The sequence below is a fragment of the Ranitomeya imitator genome, chromosome 1 (assembly GCF_032444005.1).
Source record: "Ranitomeya imitator isolate aRanImi1 chromosome 1, aRanImi1.pri, whole genome shotgun sequence".
Taxonomy (NCBI): domain Eukaryota; kingdom Metazoa; phylum Chordata; class Amphibia; order Anura; family Dendrobatidae; genus Ranitomeya; species Ranitomeya imitator.
Window position 1 is genome coordinate 637,631,911 of NC_091282.1, and position 25,706 is coordinate 637,657,616.

The following is a 25,706-nucleotide window of genomic DNA, read 5'->3' on the forward strand; positions in this document are numbered from 1 at the left end:
GTGAGACCACCTTATTTTTGGTTGCTGGGCAGGCATGAATTGGTCAAATTATGTGCTAAGCGTCTGAATTTCTTCTTACTATCTAGAGCAGTATTGCTATTCATATTTCATATATTCCATGTCTACATGCTTTAGCACTACAGAGTGCAACTTTTTTTTTGTATATCGAGAACTTTTGATAGTTATTGAAGGTGTATGGGCTCCTATTAACGTCTATGGATTTTACCATCTAAATAGCCTCTTTAGAGAACTAGAGCTCCAGCAGCACTTAATGGGAGGTAACAATCCTAAAAGTCACCATCAACCCTTTAACGAGCCTCGGCACATGAGTTAGGATAAAAAGCCAAACCAGAATCTTAACTAGCAGACACGTGTTGGGTTTTCCCCTCCTCAGTGTAAAACAGAACTGATTTGGACGTATGAGAGGACTTTACCCAATACGAAACGAATGCAGGCTACTCTCCTGCTTATGTAGGAAGGGAGTGGTTACAAGCCTGCTGTGACAAGAGGCAGGACAGAATACAGGCAGAACTAGAGGGAGGTGTTTCTCTTAGACTTTGACTTGCTGAACATTGTAGAAAAGTATCAGATGAGTTCCAGACTTCTCGGCAATCACATGGTATCCGATCACTGAGAGGCGTTTCCAAAATGAGGTAAGAAAACTATCCAGCTCTCCTTTTCATCTGACCAACCCGCCCCCTCCTTTCTCATCTAACCCACCCTGTTCACACCTACCAATCACCGACATTTCAGAGTCAGTAGCCTCTCTAAAGTATTCTATTTTTACATGTACATCGGCCATTTTTTTCACATTTTATTACATTTTCTATTATATAAAATTTAAACCACTTTTTTACAATCTTGAAAAGATTTACCACGTTGGCGTATTGCAGGTGTTAATTGGGGTCAATAAAAATGAAGGCTAATATTTGTGTTTTGTGTGTTAAGTGGTAGGCACTGAGTGTACGGACATGATTCTACAGTTGTTCATTCGTCATTGAAGATACTTGTTGATTCTCTTGGTCGCTATTGTTAATATTTTCATGGTGTTAAAGAAATGGAACCGAGGAAAACTTACTAATGTCAGATTTGTCACCATGTAATTGGCACATTTTTGGTTTAAAGAAAAGATGTTTGTGTTTGATTAATTAAGGGACTTTACTTTTAGTCAGGACAGATGGTTCTGAATGTGCATGTGTAGAAATACTGCCCCCTGGTGTTTGGTAGAAAGATTACCAAAAGTTAAGAGTATATGAATGTAATAATAATAATAATTTATTTCTATAGCGACAACATATTCCGCAGCACTTTAAATTATAGAGGGGACTTGTACAGACAATATAAGACATTACAGCATAATAATAATAACATAAACAACAGATACCAAGAGGAATGAGGGCCCTGCTCGCAAGCTTACAATCTATAAGGAAATAGGAGAGACACGAGAGGTGGATGGTAACAATTGCTTTCATTGTTCTGACCAGTCATAATGTAAGAAATCGGGTGTTCATGTAATGCTGCATGACCTGATTACCAACCAGTATGTGTAAAAGTGCAGACACACAGGGCTATTACATGCATAAAGCGTGTGAGAACAAGATACAAGGATCCTTGTTATGAAGAAAGTGTTATAGGGGCAACACAGGGATAGTTAGATAAATGTGTTGAGGCGGTAGGCCAGTCTGAAGAAGTGCGTTTTTAAGGCACGCTTATAACTGTGGGTATTGGGGATTAATTGAATTGTCCTGGGTAGTGCAGTCCAAACAATTGGCGCAGCACGTGAGAAGTCCTGGAGACGGGAGTGGGAGGTTCTGATTATTGAGGGTCATTAGCAGAATGGAGTGCACAGGTAGGGTGGTAGACTGAGATGAGGGAGGAGATGTAGGGTGGTGCTGAGCCATGGAGTGCTTTGTGGGTGAGAGTGAGGAGTTCAAACTCTGGAGCAGATGGGTAACCAGTGAAGTGACTGGCACAGCATGGAGAGACCAGTGTAGCTGTTGGAGAAGAACATGATCCTGGCTGCCACATTCAGGACGGATTAGAGAGGGAAGAGTTTAGAGTGAGACCGATTAGTAGAGAGTTACAATAGTCCAGACAAGAATGAATAAGAGAAACAGTAAGAGTTTTTGCAGAGTCAAAAGTAAGAAAGGGTCGAATTCTAGAAATGTTTTTGAGGTGCAGATAATAAGAGCGAGCCAGTGATTGGATGTGGTGAATTAAATGTCTGAATCAAGTATGAGAGCTCTTTCTCTTTCAAAATAGCACAATCTTTGCTTATTGAATCAGTCATTTTTCTCAGATTTATCTTCATCATGAACTGGAGGTTATTGCAAAGAGAGATACCTAAGTAGGGAATCTCCTTGTCACACCAGTGAAGAGATGTCTTTTTCTTTATTGCATCTATTTGTTTGGCGTCAAGGTTGAAGGGGAGAATATTCGATTTTGACTGGTTGATTATGTAATTAGATAAATCTGAGAATTTGTCCAATTCTTTGAAGACCTCAGATTTAGAGTTGTAAGGGTAAGTTAGCGTCAATATGATGTTGTCAGCGAATAAGCTGATTTTGTGTTCTTTATGTTGGGTTTATATGCCTTTAATTTGGTCATTGCTGCGAATTCGTTCAGCTAGGGGTTCAAGGGCTAAATTAAAGAGTAGGGGTGAGAGAGGGCACCCCTGTCTAGTGCCATTTATGATAGTAAAGGAGTTAGAGATGTGATTATTGGAGAGTATTTTTGCGCTTGGGTTGGAATATAGAGCCATAATAGTGGTCACGAATTGTAGGTTGAACCCAAATTTAAAGAGAGTGTATCGAAGAAAGCCCCAATCTAGCCGATCAAAGGTCTTCTCGGCATCAAGAGAAATTAGAGCTGTTGGAGTTTTGGTTGAGTTGGCGTACCTAATAGCATTTATTGATATCCTTGTGGCGTCTGACGGTTGTCTCCCTTGGGGGAATCCCATTTGATCATTGACCAGTAGATTCGGGAGAAAGGTACTCAGTCTATTGGCTAATATTTTGGAAAATAATTTTATGTCAGTATTGATAAGAGAAATGGGGCGGTAATTGGTCATTAGTTCTGGGTTTCCCTTATTTTCGGTATTTGGACAATCGAAGCCTCAAGCATTTCTCTTGGAAAAAATCCTTGGTCTGCAGCGAAATTGAATACTTCTGCTTGGTGGGAGATAGAATTTTGCTAAATGTTTTGTAGTACGAATTATTAAATCCGTCAGGGCCTGGGGACTTGTGGAGGGTTAATTTGTTGATGGCATCTTCAATTTCATTAGGGGAGAAAGGGGCATTCATACAGGGTAGGTCGTCGGTTGATAGAGATGGGAGATTTATTGATTTGAGGTAGTTATTGATAACAGGGAGGCTGGATTTTGGGGAGTAGGGGGTTGGTTTAAGGTTATACAATTTTTGATAAAATTGGGCGAATTCGTTTGCTATATCTTGGGGATGAGTCAAGATAGCATTTTTGGAAGTGGCTACAATTCTGTTGATTCTATTTTGGATTCTTTTACTATTTATTCTTTTTGACATATAGGATGTTGGTTTGTTTAGTGCGGATTAGTATTTATATTTTGAGGATTTTACAGCGGCATCGTATGAAATGTAAATTAGTGATTTAAGTTTTTATCTTAAATTCATAAGTTCGGATAGGAGAGAGGATGATTGGGCTTGGTGGGCTAATATTTCTGATTCTTTATTATGGATTAGGGTTTGGGTTTCTATGATCTTCCTTCAAGTCTCTTTTTTAATTTTAGACGAAATGTCAATGAGGGTACCTCTAAGTACGGCTTTGTGGGAACACCAGTTGTTGAAAGGGTTGGTAGAGGAAGATTTGTTGTCTAGAAAGAATTGAGAGATGGCCTTCTCTATGTTTTGTTTATGGGTGGGGTTGTGGATGATGTTAGAGTTACACTTCCACATGTTAGCTTTCCTGAGAGGGGGACCTAATTGAACTAATCTAAAAACTGGGGCGTGGTCCGAAAAGGATTTTTTGCCTATGGAAACATCTAGAAGTCTAGGGAGAGTGAACACGTCTGTAAGGATAAAGTCAATCCGGGATGCGGACTGGTGGACGTCGGAAAAGAAAGTATATTCTCTTGATGACGTGTTGAGGCACTGGAATACGTCGAATAATTCATTTTTAAAAATCAACTGGTTTAAATTATCCGAGGAACTCCGTATGTGTGAGGAAGAATCAACCGTACTGTCCGGTGTGATGTTGAAGTCTCCAACGAGGAATAGTTCTCCTCTAACTTTGGAGATAGTTTTCAGGAGTTTGTTTAGGAATCGGATTTGATGCTGGTTAGGGGCATATATGTTTACTAGGGTGCAGAGGTGTTTGCAATTTTACATATTAAGATGAGGTATCTTCCGTTGGTGTCTTTGTATTCATTTATAGCTTCAAAGGGAGTGGAGGAACTAATTATGGTGATTACTCCTGCTTTTTTCTGAGGGCCGCAAGCTGTGAAGATATGAGGGAACGTAATGTGTTTGAGTTGTGGGTGATTATTAATCATAAATTTAGACTCTTGAATACAAGTGATATCAGTGTGGGATCTTTCTAATTCCCTCCAAAGGGAGAACCTTTTACGTGGGCTGTTCAAGCCTTTCACGTTGTAAGAGGTAAGTTTAAAGCTCATATTGGATCCAGTCTGGAAAAGGTGCAAGAGTGTTTAGTTAATACCTGTATACCCGATAAGAAACGGTTACAATTATAGGAAACTCAAATGCTTGAATGTAAACAGTGAGAATCAGCAGGAGTCAACCTGTGAAAAGAAACAGAGTAAGAAACAATGAACATAGGCAAATCACTCAATAGTGAATCGCTACTAAGCACTCGGGGTATTACTCGTGGACGGGTAATAGTGAAACCCAGTGTAAACATGAAGAGAACCTGGTAGTCAATAAAGTAACTTATCGCATTCCATTGCTTTGTCCTGGTCTTGAGATGGACTTTAGAAAATTGGAACCTTACTCTGGGGTGAAGATGGGGATAGTTTTGCCTTGGTAGCGAATCAGGAGTTTAAGAAAGAACCCCCAATTTTATGGAATATCTCTATCCCTGAGAGCAGAGGTGATGCTGGAAAAGGAGCGTCTGGCATCCAATGTGAATTTTGACAGGTCTGGGAAGACTTTCAGACTACTATATGGGTCAGGGAATACTTTTTGTTCTTTTAGGTACTTTAGGATTTTTTCCTTCGTCTGGAAAAAGTGTACTCTCAGGATTGTGTCTCTGGGTAAGTCTGCTGCTAGTTTTGGGGGCCGTGGAAGTCTGTGGGCCCTGTCTTTCTCGAGGTCAGATGAAGAGAGATTTGGGATGACTGATTTAAAAATATCTTTGATATGGTTCGAAAGTTGTTCAGGTGGGACACTTTCCGGAATGCCGCGTATCTTTAGGTTATTACGGCGACTTCTGTCTTCCACATCAGATAGTTTGAGTTTATGGACTTCTGCAGAGAGTTCCTGTAAGTCAAAGGACGAATCAGCAGATTTACGTTCGAGTTTTTGTAGTCTCCCTTCGTGGTTGTTAATTTTTTGGGAGAATTTTTCGTACATTGTGTCTAGTTTGCGGTCAAACTGTTGTCTTTGATCTTTGAAATTTTTATCCATGTCTCTTCTCATATTTTCAATACTCTCAGATAGGTTGACCAAATAAGTTAATACATCACTCTGTAGCGATTCAAGGCCTGTTTTGGATCCCGCTAAAGATGGAAAGTCTTTTTCGTAGTTATAATTTGAGGGGTTTTTCTTAGGCTTGGTTTTGGCAGGGGAGAGATTCAGAGAAATGTCCTCTGACTCTACATCCGAGTCAGCTTGTTCATGTGAGGAGGTGCAGACATTACCCCGAACTCCTGGAGCGCTTCTTTTGAGGCTTTGGGATGTGTCCATCTCCGCGTGGGGCTGATTGTTTTTGCCTGTGTTATCAGATAGGCTATGATGGTAGGAGGTTTGTTTTGTAGGGGAGTTGAGTCTGCGTGGCGAGCGAGATCTGTCTCTGTTTGTAATATCAGCTCTATCTCTATTAGCTTGATGTTGTGGATGGGCTTTATTACTTTTTGGTGGGTTAGGGATTTTTGAGGCAGGAGAAGACCCTTTATTTCTGGTGGTACTCATTTTGGAGATAAGATGATAGAATTTTTTTAAAAACCTATAAGGCAATATCAGACTCGCCTCCCTTGTTTATTTTTATTTTTACCCCCCCTCTTGGGTTATAGTGGCAGATATATACTCTCAGGGAGTAGAGGATAATGAACGTCCCCTTTAAGATTTACCACCAGGTGGTGCTGTGGCGCTGGGAATATTCCCCCGACCAATCTCTCCTATAGGCACTATGTGTCTTAAACTTATTGGTTCCACAGTTTGGCTCCCCGTCCCTTAGGTAGTGAAGGGTGTATGATTAATCACCACTTATGGGGTTCCACAGCGGATCTTCCCGCCCCACACAGTGAATCTGTCCCCTCCTCAGGTTTCAGCGCTCCTTAGCGCTGGGGTGCTAGGGGTGTTGATTGATCCCTGGATGTCAGAGGGGGGAGCCCGCAGTGTCCCACCACTCAGGCTGTTAGATCGGCTGTCTGATGATGCAGAGACTTCTGTATACTGTGGGTCTATTAATCTGGGCTGCGACGGGGACTATTTTTTTCTATTGGCTCCTTTTTCCTCCCCTCTTGCAGTGCCAATATGTTTTGCGCATATATTTCCACAGCTGCGGCTCCCTGCTTTTAGGATTTATAGTTTATACTGTAGTTTATATTATTCCACAGTGTTGGCTCCCATCGCTTAGTTTAGGGGAAGCCCCCTCTCCGCATCTACTGCTCGTCAGGGTCTAAGGGGGATACTTGGAGCCGGGCCTACCTTGAGCTCCTATGCTTGGTATCGCCGCGGTGGTCAGGAGCGGTAGTCAGGAGCGTTATCCAGCGTCGCTGCTGCTCTCTGGGTCCCCTTCGGATGTTGCTCCGGCGTCACTGCTGCAGTCGGGAGTGGTATCTCCGCCGTGTCCTGGACGGCTCTGGAGCGGTTGCTGCGAACCGGGGATTCGACGGCGCTGTCGGCGGCAGTACGCGGCGGCGATCAGGAAGGAAGCCTCCGGCCGTGGACCTGGGACTGTGCGGGAGCTCCGATCGGCGGTGGGGGTGAGGGTGTAACTCACCGCTGGATGCTATGTGGAGCGCGGTCCTCCATCTAGGCTGTGTCACTGTGCTGTGGCTGCGGCGGTCAGGAGCGGTGTCTTCAGCTGGTGGCCGACTTCACTGCAGCGGTCAGGAGCGGCTCAGCGGCAGGTCAGGGGGTGCAGGTCCAGCGTGGAGGAGGATCTCCCGGCGATGGCGGCAGCAGCTGCAGAGGGCTTCAGTGTGCGGGGTGGATGTCGGCGGTGCGTGGCACTCCACCTCTTGGCGAGGTCCCGTGCAGCTTCAGGTGGAGAGGCGAGGGGGGTACGCCGTCCTGCTGCGGTCTGGTAGTCAGCGGTTGTCAGCGGTGCGGCTTCTTGTTAGGCGCGCCGTTGCCTGCTGGGCTTGTCCTTTAATAAAGGAGCAGTTGCTCTGATCTTCCTCCTTGAGCCCTGTGATTCTGTGATTTTTATAAAGGGGATGGTGGGCTCTCCTCTCCGTGGATGTCTTCCCTTGGGAGTCTGATGAGGGAGGGGCCAGGCCGGTACAAATTGAGCCCCTGGTTTCAGGCCTATTGGAGGTGTAGGCCGCAGAGGCCTCAAAAAGGTCCAAAATTGATCCAAATTGATCTTGAACAATCTGGTAGCTTCTTAAGGTGCTCATATAGTGGGATCTGAGCTTTGATGGTTCAAATCCGTAGCTGATTAAGTCGGATTATATGGGTTTCACAGGAGCAACCGGTTCCTATGTCCTCATGGCACAAGGCATAGGCCACGCCCCCATAAAGGGATGCTGTCATTGTTCTGACTTGAATATAAGGCTGGGGTCACACTTGTTAGTTCAATGCGAGACACTCACGCATCAAGTCCCAGCACTGCTGCCGGCACTCGGGATCGGAGCGTTCAGCTGCATAGAAAGACATGCTCCGGTCCTGAGTGCTGCCGGCAGTGCTGGGACTTGATGTGTGAGTTTCTTGCATTGAACTAGCAAGTGTGACCCCGGCCTAACTCTCATTTTCCCCTGCTCGCGCCGACCACCGGCACAGCAGGGGGAATGATGAGAGCCGTGTTCAGCACCTGGTGCCAGGGAATAGCTCTCACTGTAAGGGCTCATACTCACTTGTGAGAAACTTGGATGAGTCTCGCACGTCAATACCTGGAGCTGCACCCGGCACTCAGATTGGAGTGTGCGGCCGCATAGCAATACATGCAGCCGCACGCTCCGCTCCTGAGTGCCGGCAGCAGCGCAGCAGCAGGTATTGATGTGCGAGGCTCCGCCGAGTTTCTCGCAAGTGAGTATGAGCCCTAATACTTCTTCCCTGCCAGCCGTCTGTGTGGTACTGATGTGGCACAAGGGCTGCACAGGGTTGCCACACGTGTACCGCAAGTATTACACACATGGACACTGATATCTCCGGTACCGTTTTTCTGGTACCGGAAATAGACGTGTGAAAATGGCCTTAGAAGAAGGGGATGGAAAAAATGAAAGAGCAGATAAAAAAAAACAGTAGCATTCCATGATTACACACTTAAGGGCCATGTGTGTGAGTCAGTGCTGCTAAATTATTATACTGTTATTTTACATATACCTCGATCTGTCCACAGGTTTTGTCTGTCTCAGATTTATATTACCTTCTCACTGTAGAGCAGCAGGAACTACAGGAATTAATGAGAGGTAGGATTCGCCCTCCTTTTATTGACCTAATCGCTGCCAGTGCCTGACCTCAGTGTCTGTGCTCATGCTGCAGCTGCCTGACATCCACCAGTGTCCAGTGTCTGTGACTGCACTGCCACGCACTACACTGAGCAGCCAATCAAAATAATCATCACAATAATAAAAGACAATGCAACGAGGAGCCCTGATGTGAATACGCTTAAAAACGGCTACAAAAACAATAAAACTGGCACAAAAATGGGCATCAAAGTGGGCACCAAAGAGCGCTAAAGAAAGGGTTAAATGCCTTTGGGCCACTGATCTCACACTGCAGACATATAGAACAGGGCGCCCCACATCCAAACTAGTTATTTCCAGCCTGGCCCAAATGGGTTCTGGGCATCAGAACTGGCATCAAAGAGGGCAGACAGTCAATTTTGGCCATTTGAATAAGTAACTGATGTTTTTAAGGGGTTAAATGCCTTTGGGCCACTGATCTGACACTTAAAATACACAGACAGTGATGCCCTGCATCAAACCCAGGTCCCTTCAGCCTGGCCCAAATGGGTTCTGGGCACCAGAACTGGCATCAAAGTGGGCAAACAGCCCATTTTTACAGATTTGAATAAGTAACTGATGTTTTTAAACGGTTAAATGCCTTTGGGCCACTGATCTGACACTTAAAATACACAGAAAGTGATGCCCTGCATCAAACCCAGGTCCCTCCAGCCTGGCCCAAATGGATTCTGGACACCAGAACTGGCATCAAAGTGGGCAAACAGCCCATTTTCACATATTTGAATAAGTAACTGATATTTTTAAGGGGTTAAATGCCTTTGAGCCACAGATCTGACACTTAAAATACACAAACAGTTAAGCCCTGCATCAAATCCAGGTCCCTCCATCTTGGCCCAAATGGGTTCTGGGCACCAGAACTGGCATTAAAATGGGCAAACAGCCCATTTTCACAGATTTGACTAAGTAACTGATCTGTTTAAGGGGTTAAATGCCTTTGGGCCACTGATACGACACTTAAAATACACAGAAAGTGATGCCCTGCATCAAACCAAGGTTCTTCCAGCCTGGCCCAAATGCATTCTGGGCACCAGAATTGGCATCAAACTGGGCAAACAGCCCATTTTCGCAAATTTGAATAAGTAACTGATGTTTTTAAGGGGTTAAATGCCTTTGGGCCACTGATCAGACACTTAAAATACACAGATATTGATGCCCTGCATCAAATTCAGGTCCCTTCAGCCTTACCTAAATGGGTACTGGGCACCAGAACTGGCATCAAAGTGGGAAAAGAGCCCATTTTCACAGATTTGAATAAGTAACTGTTATTTGTAAGGGGTTAAATGCCTTTGGGCCACTGATCTGACACTTAAAATACTCAGAAAGTGATGCCCTGCATCAAACCCAGGTCCCTTCAGCCTGGCCCAAATGGATTCTGGCCACCAGAACTGGCATCAAAGTGGGCAAACAGCCCATTTTCACAGATTTGAATAAGTAACTGATGTTTTTAAGGGGTTAAATGCCTTTGGTCCACAGATACCACAGTGCATACATATAGAACAGGGAGCCCCACAATAAAAACAGTTCTCTTCAGCATGGCCCAAATGGGTTCTGGGCATCAGCACTGGCATCAAAGTGGGCAAACAGCCCATTTTCACAGATTTGAATAAGTAACTGATGTTTTTAAGGGGTTAAATGCCTTTGGTCCACAGATACCACAGTGCATACATATAGAACAGGGAGCCCCACAATAAAAACAGTTCTCTTCAGCATGGCCCAAATGGGTTCTGGGCATCAGCACTGGCATCAAAGTGGGCAAACAGCCCATTTTCACAGATTTGAATAAGTAACTGATGTTTTTAAGAGGTTAGGTGCCTTTGGGCCACTGATACGACACTTAAAATACACAGAAAGTGATGCCCTGCATCAAACCAAGGTTCTTCCAGCCTGGCCCAAATGCGTTCTGGGCACCAGAATTGGCATCAAACTGGGCAAACAGCCCATTTTCGCAGATTTGAATAAGTAACTGATGTTTTTAAGGGGTTAAATGCCTTTGGGCCACTGATCTGACACTTAAAATTCACAGACAGTGATGCCCTGCATCAAACTCACGTCCCTTTAGCCTGGCCCACATGGGTTCTGGGCACCAGATCTAGCATCAAAGTGGGCAAACGGCCCTTTTTCACAGATTTGAATAACTGATGTTTTGAAGGGGTTAAATGCCTTTGAGCCACTGATACCACAATGCATATGTCAGGAAATAGGAAGAAGTCCTGATTACTTCAATTACACATACAGCGCTCTGAGCTGCAATTTCCTCTGCTTGCCAGCACAAGGCTGGAATTCTAAGCCACTCTTTCTCCCTCCTCCCACCATACAGCCGTAATGTAAGACGAGCCTGCCAGCTTCATTGAAGAATTTATATGGCCCAGTGCTGCTGTCACGATAATGCCAAAAAATGTCATATTGTGAATGTAGTTTCAGAAGGACATGGCTAACTACACACACACACTCACAATGCAGCTGCGACCCCTTGCTCTCCTGCCCCCCCTCAGCTTCACTCCTACCCGAAACAAAGCCTATGATAGAGACTGGGCAACCTGATACTAATGGTGGGCAGGGTGTGGCTTTAAACTGCAGGTGACCAATCCTGCAACGCCACCCGTTGTCCCTTCCCTCTCACTCAGGAATGCCTTTGTCTGAGACCTTGGAATAAGGTAAAGAACTATCCGATCAGTGCATATCATTAACCAGCCCTTTAGTGATGTCACAAGCTCAGAAGTATAAGTCACTATACCCTTAGACCAGCCTTCAGTCTTGGCCGGGAAGCGATCTAACACAGCTTGGCAAAGCTGTTCCATGCATCTGGATGTATTTATCCTCCTAAGCCACAGGCCAGCCAAGATGATACCATGACATAACCTGTAAGTTCTCTTTTCAACGTTAATCCTATTTTATTTTGTAATCTGTAACGTACCGTATTTTCCGGCGTATAAGATGACTTTTTAACCCCTGCAAATCATCTCAAAAGTCGGGGGTCGTCTTATACGCTGGGTACGGCATGTGCAGGGAGCGGTCCTGTATGGTTCCCAGGATCTAAAGGAGAGGAGACTCTTTCAGGCCCTGGGATCCATATTCATGTAAAATAATTAAAAAAAAAAAAAAAAAAAATGGGATATACTTAACCTTTGACGGCCCGCGGCTCTCATCGGTGCAAGGGCCAGCCTCCGATCCTAAGGATGCATTGAGCGAAGGACCTTTGGTGACGTCACGGTCACACGACCGCAACGTCATCAAAGGTCTTTCGTTCAATGCATCCTTAAGAACGGAGGCCGCCGCTTGCACCGCTGAGAGCCGCGGGTCATCGGAGGGTAAGTATATCCCTTTTTTTTTTACATGAATATGGATCCCAGGGCCTGAAGGAGAGTCTCCTCTCCTTTAGATCCTGGGAACCATACAGGACCGCTCCCTGCACATGCCGTACCCGGCGTATAAGACGACCCCCGACTTTTGAGATGATTTGCAGGGGTTAAAAAGTCGTCTTATACGCCGGAAAATACGGTACGTTACAGATTACAAAATAAAATAGGATTAACGTTGAAAAGAGAACTTACAGGTTATGTCATGGTATCATCTTGGCTGGCACTGTGGCTTAGGAGGATAAATACATCCAGATGCATGGAACAGCTTTGCCAAGCTGTGTTAGATCGCTTCCCGGCCAAGACTGAACGCTGGTCTAAGGGTATAGTGACTTATTCTTCTGAGCTTGTGACATCACTAAAGGGCTGGTTAATGATATGCACTGATCGGATCGTTCTTTACCTTATTCCAAGGTCTCAGACAAAGGCATTCCTGAGTGAGAGGGGAGGGACAACGGGTGGCTTTGCAGGATTGGTCACCTGCAGTTTAAAGCCACACCCTGCCCACCATTAGTATCAGGTTGCCCAGTCTCTATCATAGGCTTTGTTTCGGGTAGGAGTGAAGCTGAGGGGGGGCAGGAGAGCAAGGGGTCGCAGCTGCATTGTGAGTGTGTGTGTGTAGTTCGCCATGTCCTTCTGAAACTACATTCACAGTATGACATTTTTTGGCATTATCGTGACAGCAGCACAGGCCCATATAAATTCTTAAATGAAGCTGGCAGGCTCGTCTTACATTACGGCTGTATAGAGGGGGAGGGAGAAAGAGTGGCTTAGAATTCCAGCCTTGTGCTGGCAGGCAGAGGAAATTGCAGCTCAGAGCCCTGTATGTGTAATTGAAGTAATCAGGACTTCTTCCTATTTCCTGACATATCCATTGTGGTATCAGTGGCTCAAAGGCATTTAACCCCTTCAAAACATCAGTTATTCAAATCTGTGAAAAAGGGCCGTTTGCCCACTTTGATGCCAGTGCTGATGCCCAGAACTCATTTGGGCCAGGCTGAAGAGACCTGTTTTTGATGTGGAGCTCCCTGTTCTATATGTATGAACTGAGGTATCAGTGGCCCAAAGGCATTTAACCCCTTAAAAACATCAGTTACTTATTCAAATCTGCAAAAACGGGCTGTTTGCCCACTTTGATGCCCATTTTTGTGCCAGTTTTATTGTTTTTGTAGCCGTTTTTAAGCGTATTCACATCAGGGCTCCTCGCTGCATTGTATGTTATTATTGTGATGATTATTTTTTGTTGTTAAACCTATAAAAAACAGAAAAGTAAAAAATGCCGAATAAGAAACCAACTTCAGCCTCCTCACAAACTATCATGCTGCTTTGCTTTGCCGCCCATGATGTGAACTCAGAACTCGGCTCCTCCCCCATAGGACACGCCCCCGGAAATGACGTCACACCTGCAAGGAGCCCATACACTCTAGCATTTACCCTAGTGGCGAGCATTGAGCACGCCCTTTTTACACCAAAGCACCAGCTCTTCTGGGATCTTTCGCAAACACACCATTACTTCTGAGTAGTGATGGGACTTCGGGGTTTTTTTTGGGAATCGGCTCTTTCGGCTCGACTCAGCAAGAAGAGTCGGCTCTTTCGGCTCTTGAATCGGCTCTTCAGTAATCTCACCAAAACAATGACACAAAACCTTCTAGTTAACAGATTAACATTGTTTATATTATTTTTCATTATAAGAACATCAAACAAATGCAAAAAATGTGCAAAACAGCAGTATAACTTAACAGTGAAACATTTTTAGAAGGTCATTAGGAGAAATTGGCATTAAGAAACACTAAGTGCCTCAGTTTGGACGGGCTGATCCGGTTTCTTCTCTCTGTGATTATCTACCCTGTTTTGGAGAAAATTCTCTCTGAAGGGACTGATGTTGCTACTGAACACAGGGCAGGATGCCAATAAAGGCATCTTTCACACTAGCGTCGGGCTCGGCCCGTCGCAGTGCGTCGGGCCGAGGTTACCGACGCTAGCGTTGTCTCCGCCGCACAACGGGTGCAGCGGATGCTGCTTTTCAGCGCATCCGCTGCCCCATTGTCAGGTGCAGGGAGGTGGGGGCGGAGTTCTGGCCGCGCATGCGCGGTCGGAAAGACGATCCGTCGGCTGCAAAAAACGTTACATGGAACGTTTTTTGCGGCCGACGGTCTGCCACAACACGGCGCAACCGTCGCGCGACAGTTGCGACGTGTGGCAATCCGTTGCGTAATGTTAGTCAATGCAGAAAAAACGCATCCTGCAAACACTTTTGCAGGATGCGTTTTTTCTGCAAAATGACGCATTGTGATGGATTGCAGTTAACGCTAGTGTGAAAGTAGCCAAAGATGTAAGAAGACAGTGCATGAGGACAAGTGAAACTTGAGCTGTCACTGGCTGCTCTGTGGTCACATGTTCTGCCTTCATTTACATCCTGCTTCTGTATTGGCCGGGTGAATGAGATAACACTGTGCACTGCTGCCGACTCCTCTCCTACAGGACTTTCAGCAGCAGCTTTCCTCTCTCCCCCTCCAGCACACAGTCTCTCCTGGCTCCTCACCTCCCCCTCCACCACCAGGCTGACGTCAGCAGCACAGGGAAGGGAGGAGAGCAGAGAGCCACTAGATAACAAGCGGCTCACTGATAGGTGCCGGCTCATATCGTTCACAGGGAAGAGCCGGCTCTTTGAGTCGGCTCGTTCATAAACATCACATCACTACTTCTGAGACACACTGGTAGTGACTGTGGGCGAGCGCAGACATGCGGAGCGGAGAGACTTGGAGGGTCCAACTCCTACTCACAGGTAAGCGCTGATCTCTGAGGGGTCACTCTGCTATACCTATGGCTTAATGACCGCACTGCAGAAGGGAAAAGATCTGCACTTATCGCCCATCTCCCTGCAATTGCCTTCTGATTGGACTTTTTTTTTTAACACTTAACTCCTTCATGACCACAGCCTTTTTCAGTTTTGCGTTTTCCTTTTTTGCTCCCCTCATTCCCAGAGCCATCACTTTTTTATTTTTCCGTCAATACGGCCATGTGAGGGCTTATTCTTTGTACTTTTGAACGACATCATTGATTTTAACATGTCGTGTACTAGAAAATGGGAAAAAAATTGCGATTAAATTGCAAAAAAAAGTGCAATCCCACAGTTGTTTTTCGTTTGGCCTTTTTGCTAGGTTCACTAAATGCTAAAACTGACTTGCCACTATGATTCTCTAGGTCATTACGAGTTCATAGACACCTAACATGACTAGGTTATTTTTTTACCTAAGTGGTGAAAAAAAATTCCAAACTTTGTTTAAAAAAAAAAAAAATTCTGCCATTTTCCAATACTCGTAGCGTCTCGTCTCCATTTTTCGTGATCTAGGGTCGGTTGAGGGCTTATTCTTTGCGTGCCGAGCTGACATTTTTAATGATAGCATTTTGGTGCAGATAAGTTCTTTTGATCGCCCGTTATTGCATTCAAATTCAATGTCGCAGTGACCAACAAAATGTAATTCTGGCGTTTTGACTTTTTTTTCTCGCTACGCCATTTAGTGATCAGCTTAATCCTTTTTTTTATTGATAGATCAGGCGATTCTGAACACAGTGATACCAAATATGTGTAGGTTTTATTTTTATTTGGGTTTTTTTGAATGGGGCAAAAGGGGGGTGATTTAAACTTTTATTCTTTTTGTTTTTTCCATATTTTTTAAACATTTTTTTTACTTTTGCCATGCTTCAATAGCCTCCGTGGGAAACTAGGAGCTGGCACAACTCAATGGTTCTTCTACATAGGAGTGATCATCACCTATGTATCTGAAGTCCTGCATTGCTATGAGCACCGACCACAGGGTGGCGCTCACAGCAGGCCGGCATCAGTAACCTTAGAGGTCTCAAGGACCTCTATGGTTACTATGCAGACGCATCGCTGACCCCCGATCATGTGACGGGGTCAGCAAATTCAGGGCTGTTGAGTCGGTAAGCCACAGTTGCGACTCCGACTCCTTCATAAATGGCCAATTCATAACAATAAATTTACTGTTGTCAAATATTAACATCGTGCTTATTCAGTTTCTCACTTTCAGTTTCATACATTCTAAATAGGGGGGTGGGGCAGCATGAGGTTAACTGTACTAAACAGCTGACATGTCCCGGCTTTGATGCGGGCTCACCCCTGGAGCCCGCATCAAAGTGGGGGTCCTGACCTCAGACGTACTATCCCGTCCAAGGTCAGAAAGGGATTAATAATGACCAAAAATTATAATAAATTACAATGTTGTCTGATCAGTGGTCACTCTACTAATGCTCCTTCTCACTTTTCCTGTATATGTATACTGCACAGTACCACTTCTCCTGTCCAGAACCCTGAAGCCCATCGGCGCAAGGAGGCCATTACTAATAATTACTAATAATGTGCAATATGGCTTTAATTGTCTCTTTTATTTGAATTGTCACAGCTGCACTTTAGAAGTCAGGTGGAAGTTGCAGGAACCTACTGTGGACTAATCTGATCTAATAAAAGATGTACAATCTCATGGTGGTGAACAGGCTCGGCTATGGGGGTCCGGCCTCCATTATTTAATATGGTAATGCTTTCGGCTATCCGACCTGATAAAGTAGGTCGGACAGCTGGGTTATCACAGTATTCGGGAATCGCTGTGACCGATGACTCCACCTGACTCCAACTATGGTTGTATAATCCGGTGATATAAATAAAGCTGTGGCCATTTGGACATCCAAAGCTTGTGTGTTTTCTACTTTATTAGGGTTTAGGTTTACCAGAGTTATGACTTGTTTTATGGGGGAGTGAAGGTCATCCAATCCCGTATCCATCAGTCATGTATATATACACTGCACAGTACCACTCCTCCTGTCCTGTATATATACACTGCACAGTACCACTCCTCCTGTCCTGTATATATACACTGCACAGTACCACTCCTCCTGTCCTGTATATATACACTGCACAGTACCACTCCTCCTGTCCTGTATATATACACTGCACAGTACCCCTCCTCCTGTCCTGTATATACACTGCACAGTACCACTCCTCCTGTCCTGTATATACACTGCACAGTACCACTCCCCCTGTCCTGTATATACACTGCACAGTACCACTCCCCCTGTCCTGTATATATGCACTGCACAGTACCACTCCCCCTGTCCTGTATATATGCACTGCACAGTACCACTCCCCCTGTCGTGTATATATCCACTGCACAGTACCACTCCCCCTGTCGTGTATATATCCACTGCACAGTACCACTCCCCCTGTCGTGTATATATCCACTGCACAGTACCACTCCCCCTGTCCTGTATATATCCACTGCACAGTACCACTCCCCCTGTCCTGTATATATCCACTGCACAGTACCACTCCCCCTGTCCTGTATATATCCACTGCACAGTACCACTCCCCCTGTCCTGTATATATCCACTGCACAGTACCACTCCCCCTGTCCTGTATATATCCACTGCACAGTACCACTCCCCCTGTCGTGTATATATCCACTGCACAGTACCACTCCCCCTGTCGTGTGTATATATCCACTGCACAGTACCACTCCCCCTGTCGTGTGTATATATCCACTGCACAGTACCACTCCCCCTGTCGTGTATATATCCACTGCACAGTACCACTCCCCCTGTCGTGTATATATCCACTGCACAGTACCACTCCCCCTGTCGTGTATATATCCACTGCACAGTACCACTCCCCCTGTCCTGTATATATCCACTGCACAGTACCACTCCCCCTGTCCTGTATATATCCACTGCACAGTACCACTCCCCCTGTCCTGTATATATCCACTGCACAGTACCACTCCCCCTGTCCTGTATATATCCACTGCACAGTACCACTCCCCCTGTCCTGTATATATCCACTGCACAGTACCACTCCCCCTGTCCTGTATATATCCACTGCACAGTACCACTCCCCCTGTCCTGTATATATCCACTGCACAGTACCACTCCCCCTGTCCTGTATATATCCACTGCACAGTACCACTCCCCCTGTCCTGTATATATCCACTGCACAGTACCACTCCCCCTGTCCTGTATATATCCACTGCACAGTACCACTCCCCCTGTCGTGTATATATCCACTGCACAGTACCACTCCCCCTGTCGTGTATATATCCACTGCACATTACCACTCCCCCTGTCGTGTATATATCCACTGCACAGTACCACTCCCCCTGTCCTGTATATATCCACTGCACAGTACCACTCCCCCTGTCCTGTATATATCCACTGCACAGTACCACTCCCCCTGTCCTGTATATATCCACTGCACAGTACCACTCCCCCTGTCCTGTATATATCCACTGCACAGTACCACTCCCCCTGTCCTGTATATATCCACTGCACAGTACCACTCCCCCTGTCCTGTATATATCCACTGCACAGTACCACTCCCCCTGTCCTGTATATATCCACTGCACAGTACCACTCCCCCTGTCCTGTATATATCCACTGCACAGTACCACTCCCCCTGTCCTGTATATATCCACTGCACAGTACCACTCCCCCTGCCCTGTATATATCCACTGCACAGTACCACTCCCCCTGCCCTGTATATATCCACTGCACAGTACCACTCCCCCTGCCCTGTATATATCCACTGCACAGTACCACTCCCCCTGCCCTGTATATATCCACTGCACAGTACCACTCCCCCTGCCCTGTATATATCCACTGCACAGTACCACTCCCCCTGCCCTGTATATATCCACTGCACAGTACCACTCCCCCTGCCCTGTATATATCCACTGCACAGTACCACTCCCCCTGTCCTGTATATATCCACTGCACAGTACCACTCCCCCTGTCCTGTATATATCCACTGCACAGTACCACTCCCCCTGTCCTGTATATATCCACTGCACAGTACCACTCCCCCTGTCCTGTATATATCCACTGCACAGTACCACTCCCCCTGTCCTGTATATATCCACTGCACAGTACCACTCCCCCTGTCCTGTATATATCCACTGCACAGTACCACTCCCCCTGTCCTGTATATATCCACTGCACAGTACCACTCCCCCTGTCCTGTATATATCCACTGCACAGTACCACTCCCCCTGTCCTGTATATATTCACTGCACAGTACCACTCCCCCTGTCCTGTATATATCCACTGCACAGTACCACTCCCCCTGTCCTGTATATATCCACTGCACAGTACCACTCCCCCTGTCCTGTATATATCCACTGCACAGTACCACTCCCCCTGTCCTGTATATATCCACTGCACAGTACCACTCCCCCTGTCCTGTATATATCCACTGCACAGTACCACTCCCCCTGTCCTGTATATATCCACTGCACAGTACCACTCCCCCTGTCCTGTATATATCCACTGCACAGTACCACTCCCCCTGTCCTGTATATATCCACTGCACAGTACCACTCCCCCTGTCCTGTATATATCCACTGCACAGTACCACTCCCCCTGTCCTGTATATATCCACTGCACAGTACCACTCCCCCTGTCCTGTATATATCCACTGCACAGTACCACTCCCCCTGTCCTGTATATATCCACTGCACAGTACCACTCCCCCTGTCCTGTATATATCCACTGCACAGTACCACTCCCCCTGTCCTGTATATATCCACTGCACAGTACCACTCCCCCTGTCCTGTATATATCCACTGCACAGTACCACTCCCCCTGTCCTGTATATATCCACTGCACAGTACCACTCCCCCTGTCCTGTATATATCCACTGCACAGTACCACTCCCCCTGTCCTGTATATATCCACTGCACAGTACCACTCCCCCTGTCCTGTATATATCCACTGCACAGTACCACTCCCCCTGTCCTGTATATATCCACTGCACAGTACCACTCCCCCTGTCCTGTATATATCCACTGCACAGTACCACTCCCCCTGTCCTGTATATATCCACTGCACAGTACCACTCCCCCTGTCCTGTATATATCCACTGCACAGTACCACTCCCCCTGTCCTGTATATATCCACTGCACAGTACCGCTTCTCCTGTCCTGTATATATCCACTGCACAGTACCGCTTCTCCTGTCCTGTATATATGCACTGCACAGTACCGCTTCTCCTGTCCTGTATACTGGGTGTAATCCTCAGTATCTGTATTATTCTGTATATATACACGGCACAGCATCGCTTCTCCTGTCCTGTATATATGCACTGCACAGTACCGCTTCTTCTGTCCTGTATATATGCACTGCACAGTACCGCTTCTCCTGTCCTGTATACTGGGTGTAATCCTCAGTATCTGTATTATTCTGTATATATACACGGCACAGCATCACTTCTCCTGTCCTGTATATATGCACTGCACAGTACCACTCCTTCTGTCCTGTATATATACACTGCACAGTACCACTCCTCCTGTCCTGTATATATGCACTGCACAGTACCACTCCTTCTGTCCTGTATATATGCACTGCACAGTACCGCTCCTCCTGTCCTGTATATATGCACTGCACAGTACCGCTTCTCCTGTCCTGTATACTGGGTGTAATCCTCAGTATCTGTATTATTCTGTATATATACACTGCACAGTACCACTTCTACTGTCCTGTATATATGCACTGCACAGTACCACCCCTCCTGTCCTGTATATATGCACTGCACAGTACCACCCCTCCTGTCCTGTATATATGCACTGCACAGTACCACCCCTCCTGTCCTGTATATATGCACTGTACAGTACCACTCCTTCTGTCCTGTGTATATACACTGCACAGTACCACTTCTCCTGTCCTGTGTATATACACTGCACAGTACCACTTCTCCTGTCCTGTGTATATACACTGCACAGTACCACTTCTCCTGTCCTGTGTATATACACTGCACAGTACCACTTCTCCTGTCCTGTGTATATACACTGCACAGTACCACTTCTCCTGTCCTGTGTATATGCACTGCACAGTACCACTCCTCCTGTCCTGTATATATGCACTGCACAGTACCACTCCTCCTGTCCTGTATACTGGATGTAATTCTCAGTATCTGTATTGTTCTGTATATATACACTGCACAGTACCACTTCTCCTGTCCTGTATATATACACTGCACAGTACCACTCCTCCTGTCCTGTATATATACACTGCACAGTACCACTCCTCCTGTCCTGTATATATACACTGCACAGTACCACTTCTCCTGTCCTGTATATATATACTGCACAGTACCACTTCTCCTGTCCTTTATATATACACTGCACAGTACCAAGTCTCTTGTCCTGTATATATGCACTGCACAGTACCACTCCTCTTGTCCTGTATATATGCACTGCACAGTACCACTCCTCTTGTCCTGTATATATGCACTGCACAGTACCGCTCCTCCTGTCCTGTATATATACGCTGCACAGTACCGCTTCTCCTGTCCAGTATATATGCACTGCACAGTACCACTCCTCCTGTCCTGTATATATGCACTGCACAGTACCGCTTCTCCTGTCCAGTATATATGCACTGCACAGTACCGCTTCTCCTGTCCTGTATACTGGGTGTAATCCTCAGTATCTGTATTATTCTGTATATATACACTGCACAGCATCACTTCTCCTGTCCTGTATATATGCACTGCACAGTACCACTCCTTCTGTCCTGTATATATACTGCACAGTACCACTTCTCCTGTATATATACACTGCACAGTACCACTTCTCCTGTCCTGTGTATATATACACTGCACAGTACCACTCCTCCTGTCCTGTATATATACACTGCACAGTACCACTCCTCCTGTCCTGTATATATACACTGCACAGTACCACTCCTCCTGTCCTGTATATATACACTGCACAGTACCACTTCTCCTGTCCTGTATATATATATATATATATATATATATATATATATATATATATATATATATATACTGCACAGTACCACTCCTCCTGTCCTGTATATATACACTGCACAGTACCACTTCTCCTGTCCTGTATATATATATACTGCACAGTACCACTCCTCCTGTTCTGTATATATGCACTGCACAGTACCGCTTCTCCTGTCCTGTATACTGGGTGTAATCCTCAGTATCTGTATTATTCTGTATATATAAACTGCACAGCATCACTTCTCCTGTCCTGTATATATGCACTGCACAGTACCACTCCTTCTGTCCTGTATATATACTGCACAGTACCACTTCTCCTGTATATATACACTGCACAGTACCACTCCTCCTGTCCTGTATATATACACTGCACAGTACCACTTCTCCTGTCCTGTATATATACACTGCACAGTACCACTCCTCCTGTCCTGTATATATGCACTGCACAGTACCACTCCTCCTGTCCTGTATATATGCACTGCACAGTACCACTCCTCCTGTCCTGTATATATACACTGCACAGTACCACTCCTCTTGTCCTGTATATATGCACTGCACAGTACCGCTCCTCTTGTCCTGTATATATCCACTGCACAGTACCGCTCCTCTTGTCCTGTATATATCCACTGCACAGTACCGCTCCTCCTGTCCTGTATATATGCACTGCACAGTACCGCTTCTCCTGTCCAGTATATATGCACTGCACAGTACCACTCCTCCTGTCCTTTATATATGCACTGCACAGTACCACTTCTCCTGTCCTGTATATATGCAATGCACAGTACCGCTCCTCCTGTCCTGTATATATACACTGCACAGTACCAAGTCTCTTGTCCTGTATATATGCACTGCACAGTACCACTCCTCCTGTCCTGTATATATGCACTGCACAGTACCACTCCTCCTGTCCTGTATATATGCACTGCACAGTACCACTCCTCCTGTCCTGTATATATGCACTGCACAGTACCACTCCTCCTGTCCTGTATATATGCACTGCACAGTACCACTCCTCCTGTCCTGTTTATATGCACTGCACAGTACCACTCCTTCTGTCCTGTATATATACACTGCACAGTACCACTTCTCCTGTCCTGTATATATGCACTGCACAGTACCACTCCTCTTGTTCTGTTTATATGCACTGCACAGTACCACTCCTTCTGTCCTGTATATATACACTGCACAGTACCACTCCTTCTGTCCTGTATATATACACTGCACAGTACCACTTCTCCTGTCCTGTATATATACACTGCACAGTACCACTTCTCCTGTCCTGTATATATACACTGCACAGTACCACTTCTCCTGTCCTGTATATATACACTGCACAGTACCACTTCTCCTGTCCTGTATATATACACTGCACAGTACCACTTCTCGTGTCCTGTATATATGCACTGCACAGTACCACTCCTTCTGTCCTGTATATATGCACTGCACAGTACCACTTCTCCTGTCCTGTATATATACACTGCACTGTACCACTTCTCCTGTCCTGTATATATGCACTGCACAGTACCACTTCTCCTGTCCTGTATATATGCACTGCACAGTACCACTTCTCCTGTCCTGTATATATGCAATGCACAGTACCGCTCCTCCTGTCCTGTATATATGCACTGCACAGTACCGCTTCTCCTGTCCTGTATACTGGGTGTAATCCTCAGTATCTGTATTATTCTGTATATATGCACTGCACAGTACCACCCCTCCTGTCCTGTATATATACGCTGCACAGTACCACTCCTCCTGTCCTGTATATATTCGCTGCACAGTACCGCTTCTCCTGTCCAGTATATATGCACTTCACAGTACCACTTCTCCTGTCCTGTATACTGGGTGTAATCCTCAGTATCTGTATTATTCTGTATATATACACTGCACAGTACCAGTCCTCTTGTCCTGTATATATCCACTGCACAGTACCGCTCCTCCTGTCCTGTATATATGCACTGCACAGTACCGCTTCTCCTGTCCAGTATATATGCACTGCACAGTACCACTTCTCCTGTCCTGTATATATACACTGCACAATACCACTTCTCCTGTCCTGTATACTGGGTGTAATCCTCAGTATCTGTATTATTCTGTATATATACACTGCACAGCATCACTTCTCCTGTCCTGTATATATGCACTGCACAGTACCACTTCTCCTTTCCTGTATATATGCAATGCACAGTACCACTTCTCCTGTCCTGTATATATGCAATGCACAGTACCACTTCTCCTGTCCTGTATATATGCAATGCACAGTACCGCTCCTCCTGTCCTGTATATATGCAATGCACAGTACCGCTCCTCCTGTCCTGTATATATGCACTGCACAGTACCGCTTCTCCTGTCCTGTACATATGCACTGCACAGTACCACTTCTCCTGTCCTGTATATATGCACTGCACAGTACCACTCCACCTGTCCTGTATATATACACTGCACAGTACCACTCCTCCTGTCCTGTATATATGCACTGCACAGCACCACCCCTCCTGTCCTGTATATATACACTGCACAGTACCACTCCTCCTGTCCTGTATATATGCACTGCACAGTACCACTCCTCCTGTCCTGTATACTGGATGTAATTCTCAGTATCTGTATTATTCTGTATATATACACTGCACAGCATCACTTCTCCTGTCCTGTATATATGCACTGCACAGTACCACCCCTCCTGTCCTGTATATATGCACTGCACAGTACCACCCCTCCTGTCCTGTATATATACACTGCACAGTACCACTCCTCCTGTCCTGTATATATGCACTGCACAGTACCACTCCTTCTGTCCTGTATATATGCACTGCACAGTACCACTTCTCCTGTCCTGTATATATACACTGCACAGTACCACTCCTCCTGTCCTGTATATATACACTGCACAGTACCACTCCTCCTGTCCTGTATATATACACTGCACAGTACCGCTCCTCCTGTCCTGTATATATGCACTGCACAGTACCGCTTCTCCTGTCCAGTATATATGCACTGCACAGTACCACTTCTCCTGTCCTGTATACTGGGTGTATTCCTCAGTATCTGTATTATTCTGTATATATACACTGCACAGTACCACTTCTCCTGTCCTGTATATATGCACTGCACAGTACCACCCCTCCTGTCCTGTATATATACACTGCACAGTACCACTCCTCCTGTCCTGTATATATGCACTGCACAGCACCACCCCTCCTGTCCTGTATATATACACTGCACAGTACCACTCCTCCTGTCCTGTATATATGCACTGCACAGTACCACTTCTCCTGTCCTGTATATATGCACTGCACAGTACCACTCCTCCTGTCCTGTATATATGCACTGCACAGTACCACTCCTCCTGTCCTGTATATATACACTGCACAGTACCACTTCTCCTGTCCTGTATACTGGATGTAATTCTCAGTATCTGTATTATTCTGTATATATACACTGCACAGCATCACTTCTCCTGTCCTGTATATATGCACTGCACAGTACCACCCCTCCTGTCCTGTATATATACACTGCACAGTACCACTCCTCCTGTCCTGTATATATGCACTGCACAGTACCACTCCTTATGTCCTGTATATATGCACTGCACAGTACCACTTCTCCTGTCCTGTATATATACACTGCACAGTACCACTCCTCCTTTCCTGTATATATGCACTGCACAGTACCGCTCCTCCTGTCCTGTATGTAT

At 45.7% G+C, this 25,706-nt stretch overlaps 1 protein-coding gene across 4 annotated transcripts in view; it reads left to right on the forward strand.

Annotated features, from left to right (window-relative positions):
- Positions 1-522: 522 nt before the first annotated feature.
- LOC138638205 (uncharacterized) overlaps positions 523-25,706 on the forward strand; it is an 86,546-nt gene continuing 61,362 nt past the window's right edge. For 2 of the 4 annotated variants that reach the window (XR_011312468.1, XM_069727340.1), the window contains exon 1: positions 523-653. Coding sequence is in view for 1 of the 4 variants with exons in the window: in XM_069727328.1 (XP_069583429.1) it covers positions 14,944-14,986 (43 nt within the window). In the remaining 3 variants the exon portion in view is untranslated. Of the gene's footprint in view, positions 654-14,789; positions 14,987-25,706 lie in introns of those variants that run through there. The other 2 variants (XM_069727328.1, XR_011312466.1) reach the window with 2 other exon arrangements.